General features: G+C 35.5%; 1 protein-coding gene across 3 annotated transcripts in view; it reads left to right on the top strand.

The window, feature by feature from the left end:
• The window catches only part of CEPT1 (choline/ethanolamine phosphotransferase 1), a 36,915-nt gene extending 18,833 nt beyond the window's left edge, over positions 1-18,082 (top strand). For 2 of the 3 annotated variants that reach the window (XM_019457815.2, XM_019457813.2), the window contains exons 5-9: positions 8,896-8,980; positions 15,269-15,400; positions 15,870-16,028; positions 16,583-16,708; positions 17,304-18,082. In XM_019457815.2, the coding sequence (XP_019313360.1) occupies positions 8,896-8,980; positions 15,269-15,400; positions 15,870-16,028; positions 16,583-16,708; positions 17,304-17,423 (622 nt within the window). In that variant the 3' untranslated portion in view covers positions 17,424-18,082. Of the gene's footprint in view, positions 1-1,980; positions 2,066-8,895; positions 8,981-15,268; positions 15,401-15,869; positions 16,029-16,582; positions 16,709-17,303 lie in introns of all 3 variants that reach the window. The other variant, XM_019457814.2, reaches the window with a different exon arrangement.
• Positions 18,083-18,851: the final 769 nt, after the last annotated feature.

Here is an 18,851-nt window from a genome sequence, read left to right as displayed (position 1 = left end):
ACTTAGCCTGTTGGGATTTTTACTGACTTGGATTTGAAAGCTGGGGAGGGAAGTGGGCTCAGAGGCTAGAACTTCACAGAAGAATGGGGTCGGCCGAAGAAGATAAGAATTATGAATCGAAGTTCATTTGTAAACATTTGTAAAACATACTTTAAAATGTTTATGGGTTATACTAAATGGAAGAGTTCATATTTCCTCTCTTAAGGCTTAAACCGTGTATATCTAGATATTTTAAAATATATAATTTGTAGATGTATATGTAGAATCATTTTTTATAAATCAAATGCTTAGAAATTCTAGACAATCTCTAAAATATTTATGCAAAATACTGGCCTTAAATCCTCCACACTGTGAAAGGTAGAACTCTTAAATTATCATTTCAGGAAAAAAAAAACAAAAAACAAAAAACTTTTCACAAGTCAAAAAAAGAAAGAATTATAATAAATTGAACTAGATCAGTATACCTTGCCTCAAGTGTTACCTCCAGACTATTGTCTGTGTATCAGCTTGCGCAAGGCCCAGAACTTTCATTTCGTAATTTGTAAGTCAGAGTTTTGGATTTGATGGTATCTAAGGTTCCTTCTATGAGCCTATTAACTTTACAGATGCTATTTTCAGTGTACTTACTATTTATAATTATAGCACGTAGAGTATTTAGTACATTTTTCAATTCATTTTTCCACACTTACATTAGCTAAAACTATGTAAATACATAACTTCTGACCTTTTCTAGTTAAATGAAAAAAGTTAATAGGCTATGTATTCTGGTAGTCTGGCAAATCCAGTTCAATTCTTACCCAAGAAATCTCTAAAGTATAAGTATTTGCAGATATCATAGTAATTAAAAACTGTTAATGTATAATCCACTTTTTGTGGATTAAGAATTAGGAAGCTTCCTGTTAAATGCCCATATAGGATATTCATACCTTTAGAAGTTTAAGACTTACCATGTGAACTAATAACTATCAAAGATTTTCCTTTCAGTTTCTAGTTTCCCTGTGTATTTTTTGTTAGTAAGTCATTCATTTGGACTGTGCCTATTTTAATTCTATCAAGTTATTAGAGATAAGATCTTAAAACAACTGTTTATATTAATGTAAAGCCTAGATTGCAGTTTGGACTTTAAGATCATCAGGTAAAATCGTAGACCTGTTTCCATCACATTTAGCATTCCTAGGTTCTTAATTTTGATTACATGGCTTTGATTTGAAGTCTGTTCTATACTGCCACTCCTTTTGCCAACATCCTTTAGTGATCACATTAGACATGTTACTTATTTTTACCACTAATAAACTAATCCAATATAGTAGAGAGTTATAATGCTGGTATGGAATTAAGGGAAGAGAAAGAGGAAGAAGGATAAGATTTTAGACTAGAAATGATCAGGAAACGGGACAAGGAGCTGACCAGTTTTATTTTGTTCTGACCATATCCAAAGAAGTCCTAGTTTCCCCCTTGCCTTTTTCACATACGTGTGCATTTTTTTACTGAATAGCAGAAGCAGGAGCATGATGAGATGTGGGGCAGTGAAGGGGTATGAGATGATTAGTGGTTTTTCAAACACCTAGTTAACTGTACACTGGGGCTTCTGGAAGCACTCCTCTCGACAGAGAAGTCTGGATAGGTTCTCACAGAGAAGGGACCTATGTCACAGCTAATGTGATTATTTGGCAAGTAGTGTTCACTACTTAGGTAACTAAGAATTAACTGCATTTTTAGTTCTCGTGTTTCCAGCTGCCTATTTACAAGTCATGTATTCAGTGTGTTAGTTTGAATTTTTACACTTTTCTACTATTTTGGTTTGGGTAAGAAATATACATGTTTGCATAAGGTTAGTAATAGTACTGTATAAATTGTTATTGAATCTTTAAATGTCTTTAAAGGGTAATGCTACTTTTTAAATGTTTTTGCTACCTGTAGGGCTCTTTGGCAAAAGCTCTGAGTAAAGTTATTTTGAAATGTTTGTTTCCTTATGCATAGATTCGATGTTACAGAGTCCCAGATCATAATTATAATATGCCAGCTTCTCACAGGAACCCTGGGACCTTGGTTCTGGAACTTCACGGTAACTGCTAGAATATTCATGCTGTCCAATGAACAGTGGCGTGAACTCAATAAAGACAGCACCTTTGTCATGCACAGAGTAATTAAAATACAAAAAAATAAAAAGTCTTCTGGTGGTATTTCACAGACAAACAGGTTATTAGAAAACATAATTTTAATATATATAGGGCAATAAAAATCCACCCTATTAAAATTTTTTGAAAATAATATTCCTGGTGATTTGATGCTAGAAACAATTGTCTCTCTCACTTACCCTACTGTACCTAATATCATTTTTGCTCTTTGTAATATTTTTAAAACAAATACCTTTCCACCATTAACTAGATTTTTTTTTTGAATTTATATTTTGAAAACAGAATAAAGCAAGCAGAGTTTCCCTTTAGATAAGCAAGTTGAGAAGATGCTTAGTAGTAATGTAGGAAAGATTCTGTTTATTCCCTTAACTCCTTTAGAATATTCTTTAAGCAATCTAGTACTGATTCTTCTGTTTCTGTTTTCAACGATCTTAGTTTTTAAGAAAATTAATGCTAGAAGCTATTCTTATTTGTATTGTTTACTGTTTTCTTCTCTTATTGTGCTTTTAAAACTAAGTATCCTTTGCTTTTCATGTTACTATAGCCATCTATTGAATAACATCCTTTTTCAGGTTTGGTTTGTTTTTAGTAAATACATATTTCCTTAATTAATGCTGAGTAAATAATACAACTTTTTTTCTCTCATGTTAAAATTATAATTTAGACTTTATGACCTTTAAAAGTTCAAAAATATTTATTAGGAAATAGTTTCCCAGTAGAATAGTCCAGAATCTTTCACACTTTAGTATGAAAGGTTTATTCACAAGCAAAGTAGAGCTTAAATTCCATTTATTTTGCAGTTCATGGAGTGTTTGGGGACTGTTCATATGGACACCTAACATATTGTTCTAGCAATACGGGGCTGCATTAGGTTTCCTATATTGAATCCTCATGCTCCAAAATGTTTCAATAATGTGATAGAGTAAGTCTGGTAGCAGAGTTCTTTCTGAAAGGTATCTTGCAGCATTGTAAATCCATTTATTCAGTGGCAGTAGAGACCTCTTTGGGGACAGATTAATAGTGAGGGATAATTTACATCTTTTTTTTTTTCAAAAGAAGCTTAGACTTTGGAGAATACTGAAAAGTACTATAGACATTATTTAGAATCAAAACAAAAGCCATTTTTTCATTTGAATTTACAACGTACTTGCAGAATTATTTGTGGGGTCTATTTTCCTGGGGTAGAATAATGTGCATAGTTCAGAATGTGTCATTTTTAGTCCCCCTCTACCCATAACCTGTCTTCTGGTTCTTTCTCCAAAGACCTAAAACTTTATGCTCACTGCAGTTGTCTAGGTAGACAATTTTTGATAGCTCATTTACTATTTTTAATTGTACTCACCAAAGGTCTTTTCTCCCAGTGTTCTTAGTGAAATTAATAGTCAGGATATTGACTATATTACTTACTTTCACCTTGTTTGTGTATGATAAAAAAGTACCTGTATTTATAGAACCTTTCCTATTAAAATGTTTCTAGAAACTAATGCAAATCTGTTCTTTTACCAGTTGCTAACTTGCAGAGACTTTTTTTGCTTTTAATATTTGTTGCTTTAACTGGTTTAATCATTGCAATCAGACTGTCAGATGTTTGTGGGTTTTTCTTTTTCCATTTTTTCAGAGTTCAGGGGGAAAATAAGCTTAAGAAAGAGTTCATTATAATTTGTTTCCAATTTAATTTATTAGCATCAACTTGGAATGCTATTACCATTTTACAGAAAGTTGTGTTAGAATACAAGAAACATCATACATGGACACCTTAGTGATAACAAGGTAAAAACTTAGCACAGATGTTTACTCCAGTTGATTAGTAAACTAAAAATCAGAGTTTTGGCACCATGTAGGTACAACACTTCCATTTTCTTTCAAGGCTCTGCCACCTATTATCTCGGTAACCTTGGAAAAGTCCATTAACCTATCTGACTTTCCTCATCTATAAAATGGTGGCAATAGTTCCTACCTCCTAAATAGTTGTGAAGATTAAGAGTATCAAAAGTAATGTGCTAGCTTTAGTGACTGGCATATAAGTGTTTGTTACCACTATTATTTTTATTGATTTTAAGGCCTGTGTTAGTAACTCCCAGAAGTTGCTAGATTTCTTCCAGAATTGATTGTGCTAGTTTGAGAGGAAGAATAGGTCCATGATCCCTTCATTTAACTTCATCACGATTATTACTAAATGAGGTGAGAGGACTCTCCTAATTCTTCTGTTTCCAAGGGTGATAAGGGTAGGCTGTCCCCTGAATTGTGAGACCTAAGCTTTAGCTCCTTTTAGAGGACTTATATTCTAGCCTTTGGCTATTTTTCTTCTTCCTCAAGAATCACTGGATGGGTTGTTGTTGCAGGTGGTTTTTTTTTTTTTTTTTTGTAGTCTTCTCAGATAATCTAAAGATTCATTTAGTCCTTCATGTGGTAGATAATAAATATGGTTTTAAATAATTCAGCTTATCTCAAAAACAGATGCTTAGACTTTCTCTGTATGTAACACTTTTTGAGAGTGTGTGCGTATGTGCGAACAGGAAGGGGCAAAGGAAGAAGGGAGAGAGAGAATCCCAAGCAGGCTCCGTGCTGTCCGCACAGAGCCCAAATCAGGGATCAATCCCACGACTGTGAGATTATGACCTGAGCTGAAATTAAGAGTCAGATGCTTAACTGACTGAAACACCCAGGTGCCCTGTACCACTTGGGTTTAAAATATCATCGTTACCATTCAGCTGTCTGGTTAATATTACCTAACATTAAGCTTGCCATGCCCAGATTGTCCATTATCAAGGGTAGAAAGTAAAATATTGGAAGGCAGTATGGTCAGTTTCTAGGCCAGTCTTGGTTGCAGTCTACCAAGACTTCACCCCACCCATGATTTTTCTGGTATAATAAATGTTCTGGTCATGCAGAAGTTCCCTACAACTTCAGATCCATTGACAAGTGAGTGCAAATCTGTAATTAATAACAATCTAATCTTTGAATAGGATTCCAGACACCCTCAGTGGATGTCTTTTTAAACAAAATTCTTCTTTTTAAATAATAAATAGCTCACAAGTCAAATTGTACAAATCTGGGTTTCTTTGACACTTGAATTTAGCCTTAGTGCATATTCTCTTAACCAAGCCAACAGCCAACCCAAATTATAATACAATTACATTTGTTGTGTAGAGTTTAACAACAACAACATTGCTTTTATACATTAACTGCAAATATATCTTTAAATGCATATGTGACACATATAAGAAAAATAGATTAACTCGTATTAGAGTGAGTGGAAAGACATAAAAATTTTAGGGAAAAGATGATTAACATGCTCACCAGCTTTCACAGAATGTCATTTAAATCCCTTCACATTCCCATTACTCCTGAGTCTTGTTGGAATTCAAATCAGATGCATTTGTTAAGTATCTCTCTCAAAACTGAACAATGAAAATGAAACTTAAAATAGAAATTTTATTCATAGTCAGTTAACTTAGGAAGTTTGAGGTTGTTACACCCCTTAATCACTTTTTAAACCTCTAATTCTGATGTAATAACTGATCTAGGCTGCCTTTCTGTTGTGATAGAGACCCCCGGAGTTCCTCACTCCCAGCTAGACAGATTTTCTGTTCCCTGTTTAGAAGTTAAAATTACTCCTATTCATTTAAGATACCATGATCTCTTTACCTCTTAGTCAGTAGACCATTAAGATGTTGCTAGGAGTGATGGGCCCAGGGGATTTATTTCAAATATTCAGTTATTTTGACTGCCACACTTACAGCCTCCCCATCAAAAGAATGGGGGAGCTTAGTCTCCACAGCTGGTTTGCTTCTTTGCATTTTTCTTCCGTGACAGCCATTAGAATGTTGTTTATGGCTGGCTTGTTGTTGTCATTTGAAGAGATTATACATAGCAATTGGGCAAGTTCTTTCTGTACTTTGACAACCTATACTAAAATAGAAACAGGAAATTATTTAAAGCCAAACAAGTCAGAATATTTAAATACCTTCATGGTTACAGAAAATTAAGTGCATTCTCATCTAATTTCCCCCCTCTGAAACTTTTAGGCTGTGGAAATCTAATGCTGTAGATAAGAGATTTGTTTTCCCATATGTCTTAAAAAAAAAAAAAAAATCACTCTGGTGTTTTGGATGCTCCTTTACCACATATTCTTTGTATCTTGAAGGGCTTATTTTTAGTGTAGTTCTGGAGGATGCTTTTTTGGTTTTTGAGTAGTAGTCCCAACATTTGGGAATTTTCCACCCATATTATTATTTTGAAATGAATAATAAGAAAGTGACTACAGAAATGCCACATTCCTGTCTTTCCGTAACATTCTCCTTTCTGGATAACTGTCTTTCCTCCTCAGCCAAAAGTAGTAAATGATGAATATATATTACCATAAATTCATCCACTAGGAGACTTCTTAGTGGAAAGGTAGGAAAATGGACTGCCATATAAGCAACTCTTGTCTAAGTAGATTCATTGACTCTTTTGTTCATTGTTAATCACTTCTGCCACCTGTCCCTCTTAGTTCCCTTAGTTCCAATCTCTAGGGAGGGCCTCTTACTGCACTCTTCTTCATTGACAGTCAAGCTTAGAGCCACACCTCCAGGAGTGGGGATAGGCCATGATTCAGTGCAGGAGGGTCTCATCCGGCAGTACTGAGTATTCCTCTAAATCAAATAAGCAAACAGGAAAAAAAAACTCTTAACTACCTATAACTGGTAAGTTTTCCCTGGCTTTCCCTCCTAACATTAAGGCATCGTGGATCTAAATACTATGACAGTATCTGCATGGTTTAGGAAATTCTGTCTTCTAAAAGTTTTAAACAGGCAAATCCATAAAACTTTCCCTAGGAATCCCAGTCTGAGCTTTATAAAGATCTTTCATGTTCCCCATTCTCTTTTACATTCATCCAGGGTACAAAGATTAATTGCATGAGGTTCCCTCCATTTTTATTTTGTAATTCTATACTTCTGGCCCTTCCCCTCCCAAAAGGCTACTTCATATATCCAGCAAAATGTTGTAAGATGTCTACCCTCCTCCACCCAAGACAGACTCGATCATCTTTGACACCTGCTTAGTCTCCTGAATCTGCTACTGAGTGTAATTCCCCTTATTGGCAACACCATTCATCAGGTCAGCTCTACAGATTCTTTTTAGCCTAATTCGGTCCATTTTTTCCCCAATAAATGTGTATGTAAAGATGACTACATCACTATATGTTTACAACTTAATAAGCTTCTGTTCAAAAAAAAAAAATCTGGAGCAAACAAAGCTCAATTTTTTTTAGTTGTGAGAGACTGGTATCAACTTAGTTGTTTATGTTGGGCATGGAAACTTGCATATCTAGCTCACATTATATGTTTTAAGTGTCAGTTTTAGAAATGGGGGCTCCATTCTGCTCTGGGAATTGAATCCCCTTGCTGTTGTTGGTATCTGTTTTTCTTAGACTAATTTTTTAAAAAATTTACCTTAATATAAGTTACTCACTTTGTTTAAAACTAACATTATAAAAAAACATATGCAGTGTATGGTCTCCTTCCCATCCTCCTCTCCCAGCGGTCCATCCCCACACTGTCCTCTCCAGTAGGTACCACTGTTCTTAGTTTATAATGTATCCTTCCAGAAATTTGTTATGTAATTACTGACAAAAATAGAGAATATTATTTTTCTTCTTTTTTACACACACACACACACACACACACACAATAGCACTTACACATTCTGCAACATTTCTTTTCACCTAATATATCTTTGATATTTTTCCATATCACTTTTTAGGGAGCAACTCACTCTTTTTTCAAAGCTACCAGATACCCCATTGTGTGGAAGTACTCTAATTTCTATAACTGTTCCCTCATTGAGGGCTTTGCTGTTATAAAGAATGCTGTAATAAATAACCTTGTACAAACACTTTGTGCAAGTATATCTGTACGATAAGTTGTGAGAATTTTAATTTTGGATCCAATAATCTGGAATGATAATCTCAAGATTATGTAAAGTGCTGGTCTGTAGAAGGAAAAGAATGTCAGTTTGTACTTTGCTCCTCAATCTTTTTGTCCATATTCTTTTTTTTCAGACTTTCAGACTTCTAATTTCTACTGCCCTGTTTTTGTACCAGGTTTGTCTTTTCTTGACTGTAAGATCATTTTCAGCAACCTCAAACTAATTCTTGGCTGCTTTTCAGTTCTTCTTTCCAGAAATCTTAGGGTAGTTCACCTAATAAGTGTAAGAATTTGAGAGCTGGGTGAAATTTTTTTTCACACCCCTACTATGGAAGGCATTAAGTGAATATAACTAAAGGGCAGTAAGTTTTATAAGATCTGAGTGATTCACGTTACTTTAGTAAAAACTCACCATTTCCTCTATTTGGTACTACAAAGCCCTGGTTTCAAGATTTCATATTCTATAGCAGTGTAATGCAGTCCCCTCTGCTTGACACTCGAAATTTAATACACACATGCCCTGCCCCTGCTCCTTTTTTCTTTTTTTCCTTTTTTTGGTGGGAAAGGTTAAGCTATAGTTTCAGCTCCACTTCAGTGAGTCAGAAATTTCCTATGGAAAGGAGGGGTTTTTATTGCTCTGTGAAATTCATCAAATTAAATTAAAAGCCTCTGGATTTTATTTGATTTTGCTCATAACAAATTTTTGACACCTCCTTCTCCCCTTTCCTCAATATTTGAGATTTTTTTCTATTGTGCATGATAGAGGAATGCTGCTAAGCTCGCAAGTAATTAACTTGAAATTGTTTTGAGTAATTCTGCTTTTTTGGCTTTTTGTACCTAATCAGAATTGATGTGACTGAAGTGCAAATCTTCATAATAATCATGCATTTGCTGGCAGTGATTGGAGGACCACCTTTTTGGCAATCTATGGTAACTTTGTTCACATTGTGTATCCCATGTAATGCATGTTGTCTTTTGCTTGTGTTTTCTAATATAGGATAATCCAGTTAAAGAGTGATATGTAAAACTATTTTACTCTTTCTGAAAATGAAAAGCCACAGCAATGGTAGGACACAAACTTCTCTTTGGGTCATGGTGAATTTTACTACTTGGAGTCAGGTGGAACTTGAGGTCCATTCCAGGACTATTGTTTTGGAAGGCCATCTGAATTATTATTCGTCATCCCATTTTACATCTGAGGAGACAGCGGATACTATAGCCGCTTAACCAATGACTAGATCAAATCAGGCTTTTTTTCTTTCTGAGCTATAGGAGTCTACTAGTTTTTCTATCATATGCTTAAAGCTGAATAACAAATTTGGGGTAGCAAATAAACTAGCCCTAAAACAGAATAAATGCTTATTGAAATCGGTGCCATAGAATGGTTTTAACAAGCCAGGACCTTGATTTTCAACCTGACCTATAAACACACATTTTTTTTTTTCACAAAACGTCAAAACAGGGTACATGAAAGGTATAATATGCAAGCCAAGAGCACAGGCTTAGGAACCAGACTGCCTGAGTTCAGTCGGGCTCCTCTGCGTATTGTGTGAACGTCATCTGTTACTCAGCTCTCTGTGGCTTAATTGCCTCCTCTGTAAAATGAGAACAGTAATAATACCTATTTCATAGGGTTATTCTTTTTTGTTAAATGAGTAGTACGTATAAAGCACTTAGAACCGTGTGTATCAAGTAATAAGCCCTCAGTGAAAGCTGCTCTTACAATTGCCAGATAGATCTTCTTCCAGATCTGAGTCACAGTTGTTTGTGCTGCCTGGTCCAGTTTACTGCTGATCACTACCACCACGCTTTCAGAATTTGCCATTCATTTGGTGTGATCTCACCAAAGGATTTACTACTCCTAAACAAACATAATTCTTAAAAATCAGATTAATTTTAAGGTATATGGGAAATTTATGGAACGAGATCTTTCGCATACCTAATTCACTTTATGAGGGTCAATCAGATATTTGAGGAGGTGTAATTGACATACTTCCCTGCGTATTCATTACCAGAAATTGTTCAATACCTTTTTTTTTTTTTAATTTTTTTTTTTTTTCAATATTCAATACCTTTTGTCAGGAGGATAGGGTTGTGAGGAGGGAGGAGATAAAGGAATAAAAATAATTCATAGTCTGCCAGGAGAATTCTGAAGCTATCTAGTCATGTATGTAGTATCATTCAAATTCACATCTTTCCTACACACGAGTCTCAAAAGCTGATAGGGTCTTTAGTGAAATCTAAGATATATTTTAGTGAAATCTGAGCTCCATAGATTCAGATATAGGTATACAGATAGATACATAGATATAGGGAGAGAATTTTATTATTTTTGTTTTCCAGCAAGTTAAGCATATATAAATATATATAAAATATATAAATAAATATAATAAAATATATAAATAAATGTAATAAATAAAATAAATATATGTTATATATACAGTTGACCCCTGGACTACACAGGTTTGTTAAAGCAAGGGTCCCTTAACTATACACTTTTTTTTATAAATACAGTGCAGTGCCATAAATGTGTTTTCTGTTCCTTATGATTTTCTTAATATCATTTTCTTTTGTCTAGCATCCTTTCCTGTAAGTGTATAGTATATAATACATATACAAAATATGTGATAATCAACTGTCTTATCAGTAAGCCTTCTGGTCAACAATAGCTCAGTTTTGGGGGAATCAGAAATTATATGCAGAGTTTCAACTGCACGGGGCTGGGTGGGTAGGCACTCCTAACCCTCGTGGTGTTCAAGGGTCAATCGTATGTTGACTTAAATTTTTTGTATCTCTTGACTATGTTCATAGACTTTGTGTTTTATACCAAAGTCTCCCCTTCTCCAAAATTATTTTGAATATCTTAAATGTATATAAATTATCTATACAGTTTCATCATACCAGTTACCAAAAATTGTGATTTCTGGCTTGATCGTTGCAAAACAAGTCAGCGTCAGGTTTATAAACCATATTATCCTTATCAGTATGGAAATACATAAGGCATTATTGCAAATGAAGTTATAGGCTGTATGCGTATATTTTTTATGTGGTGCCTGGTGGTGAATTTGCTTCAGGTATCCTTGTTACCTTTTTCACTAGGATTTATATACATGAACTTAACAGAAGTGATGGTTGTTTTGGTTTTTTTTTTCTTTTAAAAGGATCAAATAGTTTGCCCTATCTTTATAGATAATTAAGATAATATAATCATCCTCTTTTATTATATGTTTTAAAAAGTAACTGTAGGAACTCTCAGATCCGAGACTGAAGTAAAATCCCCAGGCCCAACAATCTAACTCCAGTAGGAGTGAGGCCAGGTTGCGGGAGAGATGCAGATCCCAGGCCTTTGTTAGTGGCCCTGCTGTTACCATCATTAAAGTAAAAGGGAAGGGCCTGACCTCTCTGGTGATATTTGGAGGCTAAAAGAAATATTCTGTGTTCTTTGAGCAATTCCCAGTAGAGAGTCCCATAATTGACCTCAGACCACTATATTTCTTTTTTTCTTTTTATTTGGCCCTATGGGTTCAATGCTGAATATACTGTTTCAAATTGGATTATGTTAGTTTAGGAAAGATTACATGTAATAATTTGTGTGCCAAAATGGAGAAAATGTACCCTTTTGGAGCGTCAAATTTTCATCTCTCTTGAAGTTGAAGGCACGAAATGGACACTGCTTTCCAAATCCTCATTAAAAGGCTTTCATTGATAGTTAGGAAGCAAATCTATGGCTTTAAAAAATATATACAATTGTTTTTATAAAGCTGATTTCAGAATATCAGCTGTTTTGCAAAGATAAGTGATTTATATCTGCAGCTTATGGATTACCCATTTCTTGCTGCTTTTTTGCTTTTTTTTTTTTTTCTTCAGAGAGGTGGGTTTTTACCAAAGTTTGTAATTAGTTCTGTTGGTTTGGGTTGTTTGTGGTTTTTTTCTTTTCTTTTTTTTAAGGAAAAATTGTTTTCATGCACAAAAGTCTGTGCATGGGTTTACACATTGCAAGGAACAAAACAAAAATCCATATTGTTAATTTTTCTGTATTGCTTTTCCCAGAAGAATATATTCTTTTGGAATGTCTTGAAACTATCTTTTATCCTATCACTGTTTTTTTGTTTGTTTTTGTTTTAAGGAGAATTATCCTCACTTGAAAGGGACCCACATGCAATCCCCTCATGGTTACTTTCACTGCTGTTTCATTCTTTTTTTTTTTTTTCTTTTTTAAGTTTGTTTTTATTTATTTTGAGAGAGAAAAGAGAGCACGAGTGGGGTATGGGCAGAGAGAGAGGGAGAGAGAATTCCAAGCAGGCTCCACTTAGAAGAAGTGTACTTAGACTTAAATAATTTAGACATGGTGATTTTCTTTAAATACTTGGTAGATGCTGTAATTATTGTTATATTAAAGTTTGATGGAAATCACTTCTTTTCAAAGTACTTCTAAATAGGCATTGCCACATTGTTTGGAAGAAGGTTAGTAGTATCTAACCTCAAAATGACACTTTGTGTTTCAGCTGAAATTTACAAAGCCCATAAGAACATTTTATTATGTCCCTAAGAAAACTAGTCTTAACAGTTTAGTAACTGATATTCTATATTAATCCAAACTATTGAATCAGAACATGTCCATTGTAATCTGGTAAATCTGAGATTTAATACCTGCTTTTCCATCTCTAACCTAATTTAAAATGAATTACATTAGATTGATATTATTTAGATGCATAATTTGATAGCTTAAATCCAGAGGGTTTGCCCCTGGCTATAGAGCAGACACCATGACCCAGAGCTCTGATAAAGGTATGTTTTCAGTATAGCTTTCTTGTATTTCTGTAGAGTGAATGCATGTTAGCTACCTTGGGCGAGTTCCAAGATGAGAAGGCCAGAAAGGGAAAGATTGGGAAAAGACAGAATGTGTCCACCTTCCTTGATCTTGGGTGGGAGGTGAAAATGGCAATGCTTTTGGTGCTTTTTATAAGTGGTTCATTTGGTGCTGATTTTTAAGGGATTGCCTGATAAGGCTTGTGATTCCTTTCCTTCCAGCTCCCTTCACTTTGCCTCAGATTTTCTTGTAGCTAACATTCTTTTTCCTTCTTAATGTGGGAGCAAGATATGTCTTCTTATTCTCCCATAACCGTAATTCTACATAGAGGATAAGAGAAAGGGAGGAGATCTTAATCTTCAACAAGTGTATATAGAGCACTTACGATGCGCATGGCTCCAGAGAGAATATAAAAAATCAATGCAAACAAAATCCTATACTCAGAAACTTAGGGTTTGGTGTATATAGCTATCCTATATGATGGAAACCGAGAGGATCTTAGGAATGTTTATGATACTTTGCTCCTAAGTCTGTAGCTTGCTTACTTATTTTGTGGTTCAAGGCATTTACTAAATTGCCTGGCTTCTTTAATATTTCAGTTTATTCTTTCTTCTTTCAATAGCCAACAGTTTCCATGAACCTACCGCATTTTCACCAAATTTTAATTATAGTTGTGGTAATACTCAGTTCAGTTGTGGCACAGATGACTGCTATGCCAGAGTTGGCACTTACTCGATACCCTGGCCCTAATACAGGCATGCCACTGTAATGGATGAATGCTTTGTCTCCTTTGAAATCTGAGGGAGTATAGTATTTCCCCCATTGCCATACAGGGCCTTTGTCTCTGGAGGAAAAAAGAAAACTAGCCAGGGTATTAAATTTAATTCAGGTGCATCAGATTAAGATTGTAATATCCCTAGTTTTCTGAACCAGAGCAGGAAAATCTTAGAGCTCAAAGCAACCACGGTGTTGATTTTCTCCTTCACTGTAAACAAGTGTTGAATTTGGGCTGTAGGGTTTAGAAATGAATTAGGGAAGGAAGAAGACCATTTAGGATGCTCTGTAGAGTTCTGGGCTTAACTTTTAAGTTGACCTATTTCATTTTAGAAAACTAAACACTGCCACAGTACAACTTGAAATTTGAACAGTTGATTACAATTTTTTTTCAGAGCTGCAGTTTTGCAAGAGGTCATAGTGTTTTATAAACAAACTGAGTTCTTCAGAGTTTTGAAGAAATACAGTATCTAAACATTAGGATTGTTGTCTCTACCAATTTTACTTGGGTTTTATGTATACAAAAAAAAAAAAATTAGGAAATGTGACATGTCCTATTTGGTTTTTAAATGGTAGCCCTAAAAAGTATAAATAGCCCTAGTTAAAATGTTTTCATTATAAGAACTCATTGCCTATTAAACCCTGTGGGCTTCTGGAATTTTGTACTTATACTCATTTGTTTCTGTTAATAGAATATATCATTTTATGTTGCTTTATTTTCAACCCGTATTGGACAAAATATGAGCCTTCAGAAAAGCTAAATGAGAGGTGCAAACAGAAAGAAAATCTTAAATGATTTTAAAAAGTTAGCACAAGTGTATTTCATTTTAAATGATGGATATTGTACTTGCAAGATTGAATACTTGATACCAGTGCACTCAGCCGCTCTCCCCCGCCCCACTTTAGGTAAATTAATCTGCATTTTCAGTATGCTTTTGTATTTTCAGTATGCTATAAAAATATATTATTTGCTTCTTCTGAAAATTTAACATGTTAAAATTTTGGATACACAATTGTACCTGCTTGGATGGTGCTTGACGTCTTTTTGCCCTGCATATGAATGTCTTTTTGGCTGCCCTCTGCTTTTTCTAGTTGCTTGTATCCTAACAGTTTGGAGTTGAGACCTCCTCTGAGTACAGCTTTTGTCTTCCATTCTCTAGTTTGCATGCTTTTTTAATCTAGCTGCAGATATTTCTAGTCTTCTATGCTCCACACTTTGTCTCTCATAACAATTAGTAACAAAGTACAGATTTAAAGGCAGAGGTCCAAAAATGTACAAAGAAACAAGCAAAGTACACTTCATTTATAAAAAGTCCAGAAGACAGCCTGTTCCACTGTTGCCAGACTTCTGGGATACATTAGGTGAACTTTACTTAGCTTGTGACACAATTTAATAAAGTTGAATCAGTAATTTTTTTAAAGGTTGGCGTGAGAAATGAGATTAATTTCTACATAGCCTCGTCTCTTTGTTATATTGCTTCTAATAGAAAGAGGGAAATGTTCATGAATTTAAGTATTTGCTAAACTGGAGGGAATATGGAGGATATATGGGAATATGAACCAAACATGTGTTGTATTTTCTTATTTCAATTTGTATATATTTTAATTGTTCTCTTTCTCTCCACCCACTAAAGATTCCAGTGCTGAATATCCAAATGAAAATTTTTCCTGCACTTTGTACTGTAGCAGGGACCATATTTTCCTGTACAAATTACTTCCGTGTAATCTTCACAGGTGGTGTTGGAAAAAACGGATCAACGATAGCAGTGAGTACATCTTAAGATTCCCCACAATTGTTTATACTAGGACTTGGTTTTGTAGTTGCCTTTCCATTTGAATTGTATAAAACATTTGCTAATTTAGACTTTCTGCTCAGTCTTAAACAAAAGTAATATCCCAAACTCACTTTTATCTATACATGCATACATGTATATGCTTACGTGCTTTTTTTTTTGTGCATGTACATACGGACACACATGCATGCCTTTATACACAAATGTATTTTTAAAAGTATGATCTGCTTTGTAAAATAAGCCTGACAGCATAAGTAAAATCCTCAGATTGTGCCTGACCAACCCATACTGCTGCTTTCTTCACTAGCTGTTCAGTATTCGGTTACAGAAACTGCTGGCTGTCAGGCACCGTGAGGTTCTTAAAAGTGTGAGTTGATCTGCCTTACAACAGATCCGTGTTGTATCTGACAGTTTGTACCTCTCTTCTCTTTATTCTGCACAGGGAACAAGTGTCCTTTCTCCTTTTCTCCATATTGGATCAGTGATTACATTAGCTGCAATGATCTATAAGAAATCGGCAGTTCAGCTTTTTGAAAAGCATCCCTGTCTTTATATACTGACGTTTGGTTTTGTATCTGCTAAAATCACTAATAAGCTTGTGGTAAGCACTAAAGATTTTCTTTGTTTTGTGTTTAAAATTCCTCTTATTTTGGGTTTATGGCCATAGCTTTCATCCCACAGCTTCCTGAGCAGCTCTAGAGTTTGCTCTCCTCCAGTCAAGATCCCTGGACATCAACGTGGGAACTGTTCTCACTCTTCTGTGAAGCTACAACTGGAGGTTACCAGAAGCTTCTTGGACCTCCACAGCCCTTCTTTCTGCTACAGTTTAATGTGGTGCTTTAGTTTATCTGCCTTCTTCAGTCTCCATCTGTACACTCGAATCAAGGGTGTTTATGAAAAGCATCTTCTGGGGCGGGGCGGGGGTGGGGGGGGCTTGGTTGACATGGTCTGTCCCTGTGGTGTATAGCTCTCACACATAATTCTTGTCAGTTTTCTGGGGGTTTTTTGGGAAGTTTAGCTTTTTATTCAGTATCGCCAAATAATTCTCGAAACTTGTGAACACAACTTGAAACTTGAGCGCAAAACTGATTTACTGTGACTCACGGTTGCTCTAGTATGAGAGTGCCTGCATCACGGGTTCTCTTTTGTTTTCAGGTGGCACACATGACTAAGAGCGAAATGCATTTGCACGACACAGCATTCATAGGCCCAGCACTTTTGTTTCTGGACCAGTATTTTAACAGCTTTATCGATGAATATATTGTACTTTGGATTGCCCTGGTAAGTATCGTTCTGTGTCCGGTTTCATGATTCAGAAGCCACTTGTTTTCTTGTTCCTGTGGGTCAGTCCTGAAAGATAGATACTATAATTGTAATGATTTGGAATGTCAGAAAACCATATTTATGGGACTTTGTAAAGAGTTCTTCGTGGCTTCATCTTTGAGCCATTTTTTGCATTAGTCTTATTAGTCCTACATCTGGGCTCAAAAATTCCAGATTTCTGACTGTAAGGCAGGAACTGATAAATTACATCCTGTGGGCCAAAGGTCTGTTTGTATAAAGTTCTATTGGAACACAGCCGTGGCCATTCATGAAGGTATTGTCTGTGTCTGCTTTCGTGCTATAATGGCAAAAGTTGAGCAGCTAAGACACAGACAGTATGGTCCACAAAGCCTAAAATATTTACTGTGTCTCTGAGAAAGAGTTTGTCGATCCTTAGCGTAAAGGAAAAATCCATGAGGAAATTGAAGTATTAGATTGTATGGAATTGAAGACATGTCTGGAAAGAAGGGAAGAGGGAAGCCACTCCTCATTTAGGAAGCTTAGGAATCACCTAAGCAGGTCCTGAGAATCTGACACTCTCTTTTCTTTCTAGGTCTTCTCCTTCTTTGATTTGATCCGCTACTGTGTCAGTGTTTGCAATCAGATTGCGTCTCACCTGCACATACATGTCTTCAGAATCAAGGTCTCGACAGCTCATTCTAATCATCACTAATGACATACTTGGTGTCATATAGGAAACTCACGTTTTCTGCAGGAAAGAATCAGAACATATTAAGGAGAATGGGGTGGATAAGAACAAATATAATTTATAATAATCAATGTTGTATAACTTTTCTTTGTTATTGGTAACACTCCTTAACTATCCTGTGTGAGAATGGGAATTTCAATCCCATCCTGTAATTGTACATGTTGTCATACAGGGTTTGGCCCAAGGAAGCATGCAGGAAAAATGGCCATGTGTTTGTAATTATCTTGGATTCAGAATAAAATTGTCCTGGGGAGCAGATTCCCAGTGGTGGAGATTTCTCATGTAGAATATTTGCAGGCCAAAAGATGGTTGCTTTATAATTTTAACAAATCATCATCTTTTAGTGACATCCTTGTTTAGTCTCTTCTCAAGCTTTCTTTACTAAGGAGCTCAGCTTGTGGCACAGATATATCCTACTAGCTTGTGCAATGGAATTAGTGATAAAGACCTTGAATTTGAATTGAAAGGTTTCTTATCTTTACATTGTTGAGGAGGTAATTTTTTTTATTGCTCAAGAAATGGTATCTCTCATGGGCTTGGGATTTCCTGTTAGCATGCAGAATAATGTGGTAACTTTGTTGATCCATTTTATTTTTTTAAATAAATATATGACCTGAAAGCCAGCCTTTTTCTCAATTTTATTCAGTGGAAAGATAGACTAAGTTTTAATGTCATTTTTTTTTAAGCAGAATTTATTTCTGTTCTTTAATAAATGAGGAAATTCGGTCATCTGCTTTGTCATGATGTGTCCTGCGATCTTTCTACTCTGTTTAACTGAAAATATGGAACTGTGTTCGTTTTCCTTCTTGATAGGTTTTTTTCGTTGCACTTGTCCCCCTTCAGATTATAAATCTTTTAGGAGTCTCAAACCCTTCCCCAGAATTTTCCATGAGAGAGGCTTCGGCCTCCCTAGGCAGTCACCGAAAAGTTGTGCTCCTGTTCTGCCTCCTCGGTATGCTACAGTTTGAAATGAGAACCAGCTGTCACAGTGATTATAAGCAGGATCTGTTTCCGCAGTATGTATAGTCCAGATGCTTGAATGGAGGGGGACAGCAGAAAAGAAACTAGTGGTATCTTTTTATTGATTTGCATAGATTCCTGTTGATTTGTATTTATACCCTGTTTTGGTAATCATGGGTAAACAATAGCCGTTCTGCCTCAGCTGGGAGTCGGAACTCTGCTCTCTCGCACTTCTAATGCTTCCGTTAATCCCACGTAATCTTGAGTAGGAGCGACAGTGAAACCTTCAAGTTCCTTGCTAGACTGTAGCAGTAGAGAGAAATCTCTCATTGTTTTTGCTGGCTAGCAACTCCTCCAGCATCTGGGGTAGTTTTGAAGGTTAGGACGAAGAAGGATAATTCTACTTATTTGGAACAGTTGCACCTCCTGCCC

The sequence above is a fragment of the Panthera pardus genome, unplaced genomic scaffold (assembly GCF_024362965.1).
Source record: "Panthera pardus isolate Hobbes unplaced genomic scaffold, ASM2436296v1 HiC_scaffold_11, whole genome shotgun sequence".
In the NCBI taxonomy this organism is placed as follows: domain Eukaryota; kingdom Metazoa; phylum Chordata; class Mammalia; order Carnivora; family Felidae; genus Panthera; species Panthera pardus.
This window is presented reverse-complemented; position numbering and strand designations above follow the sequence as displayed.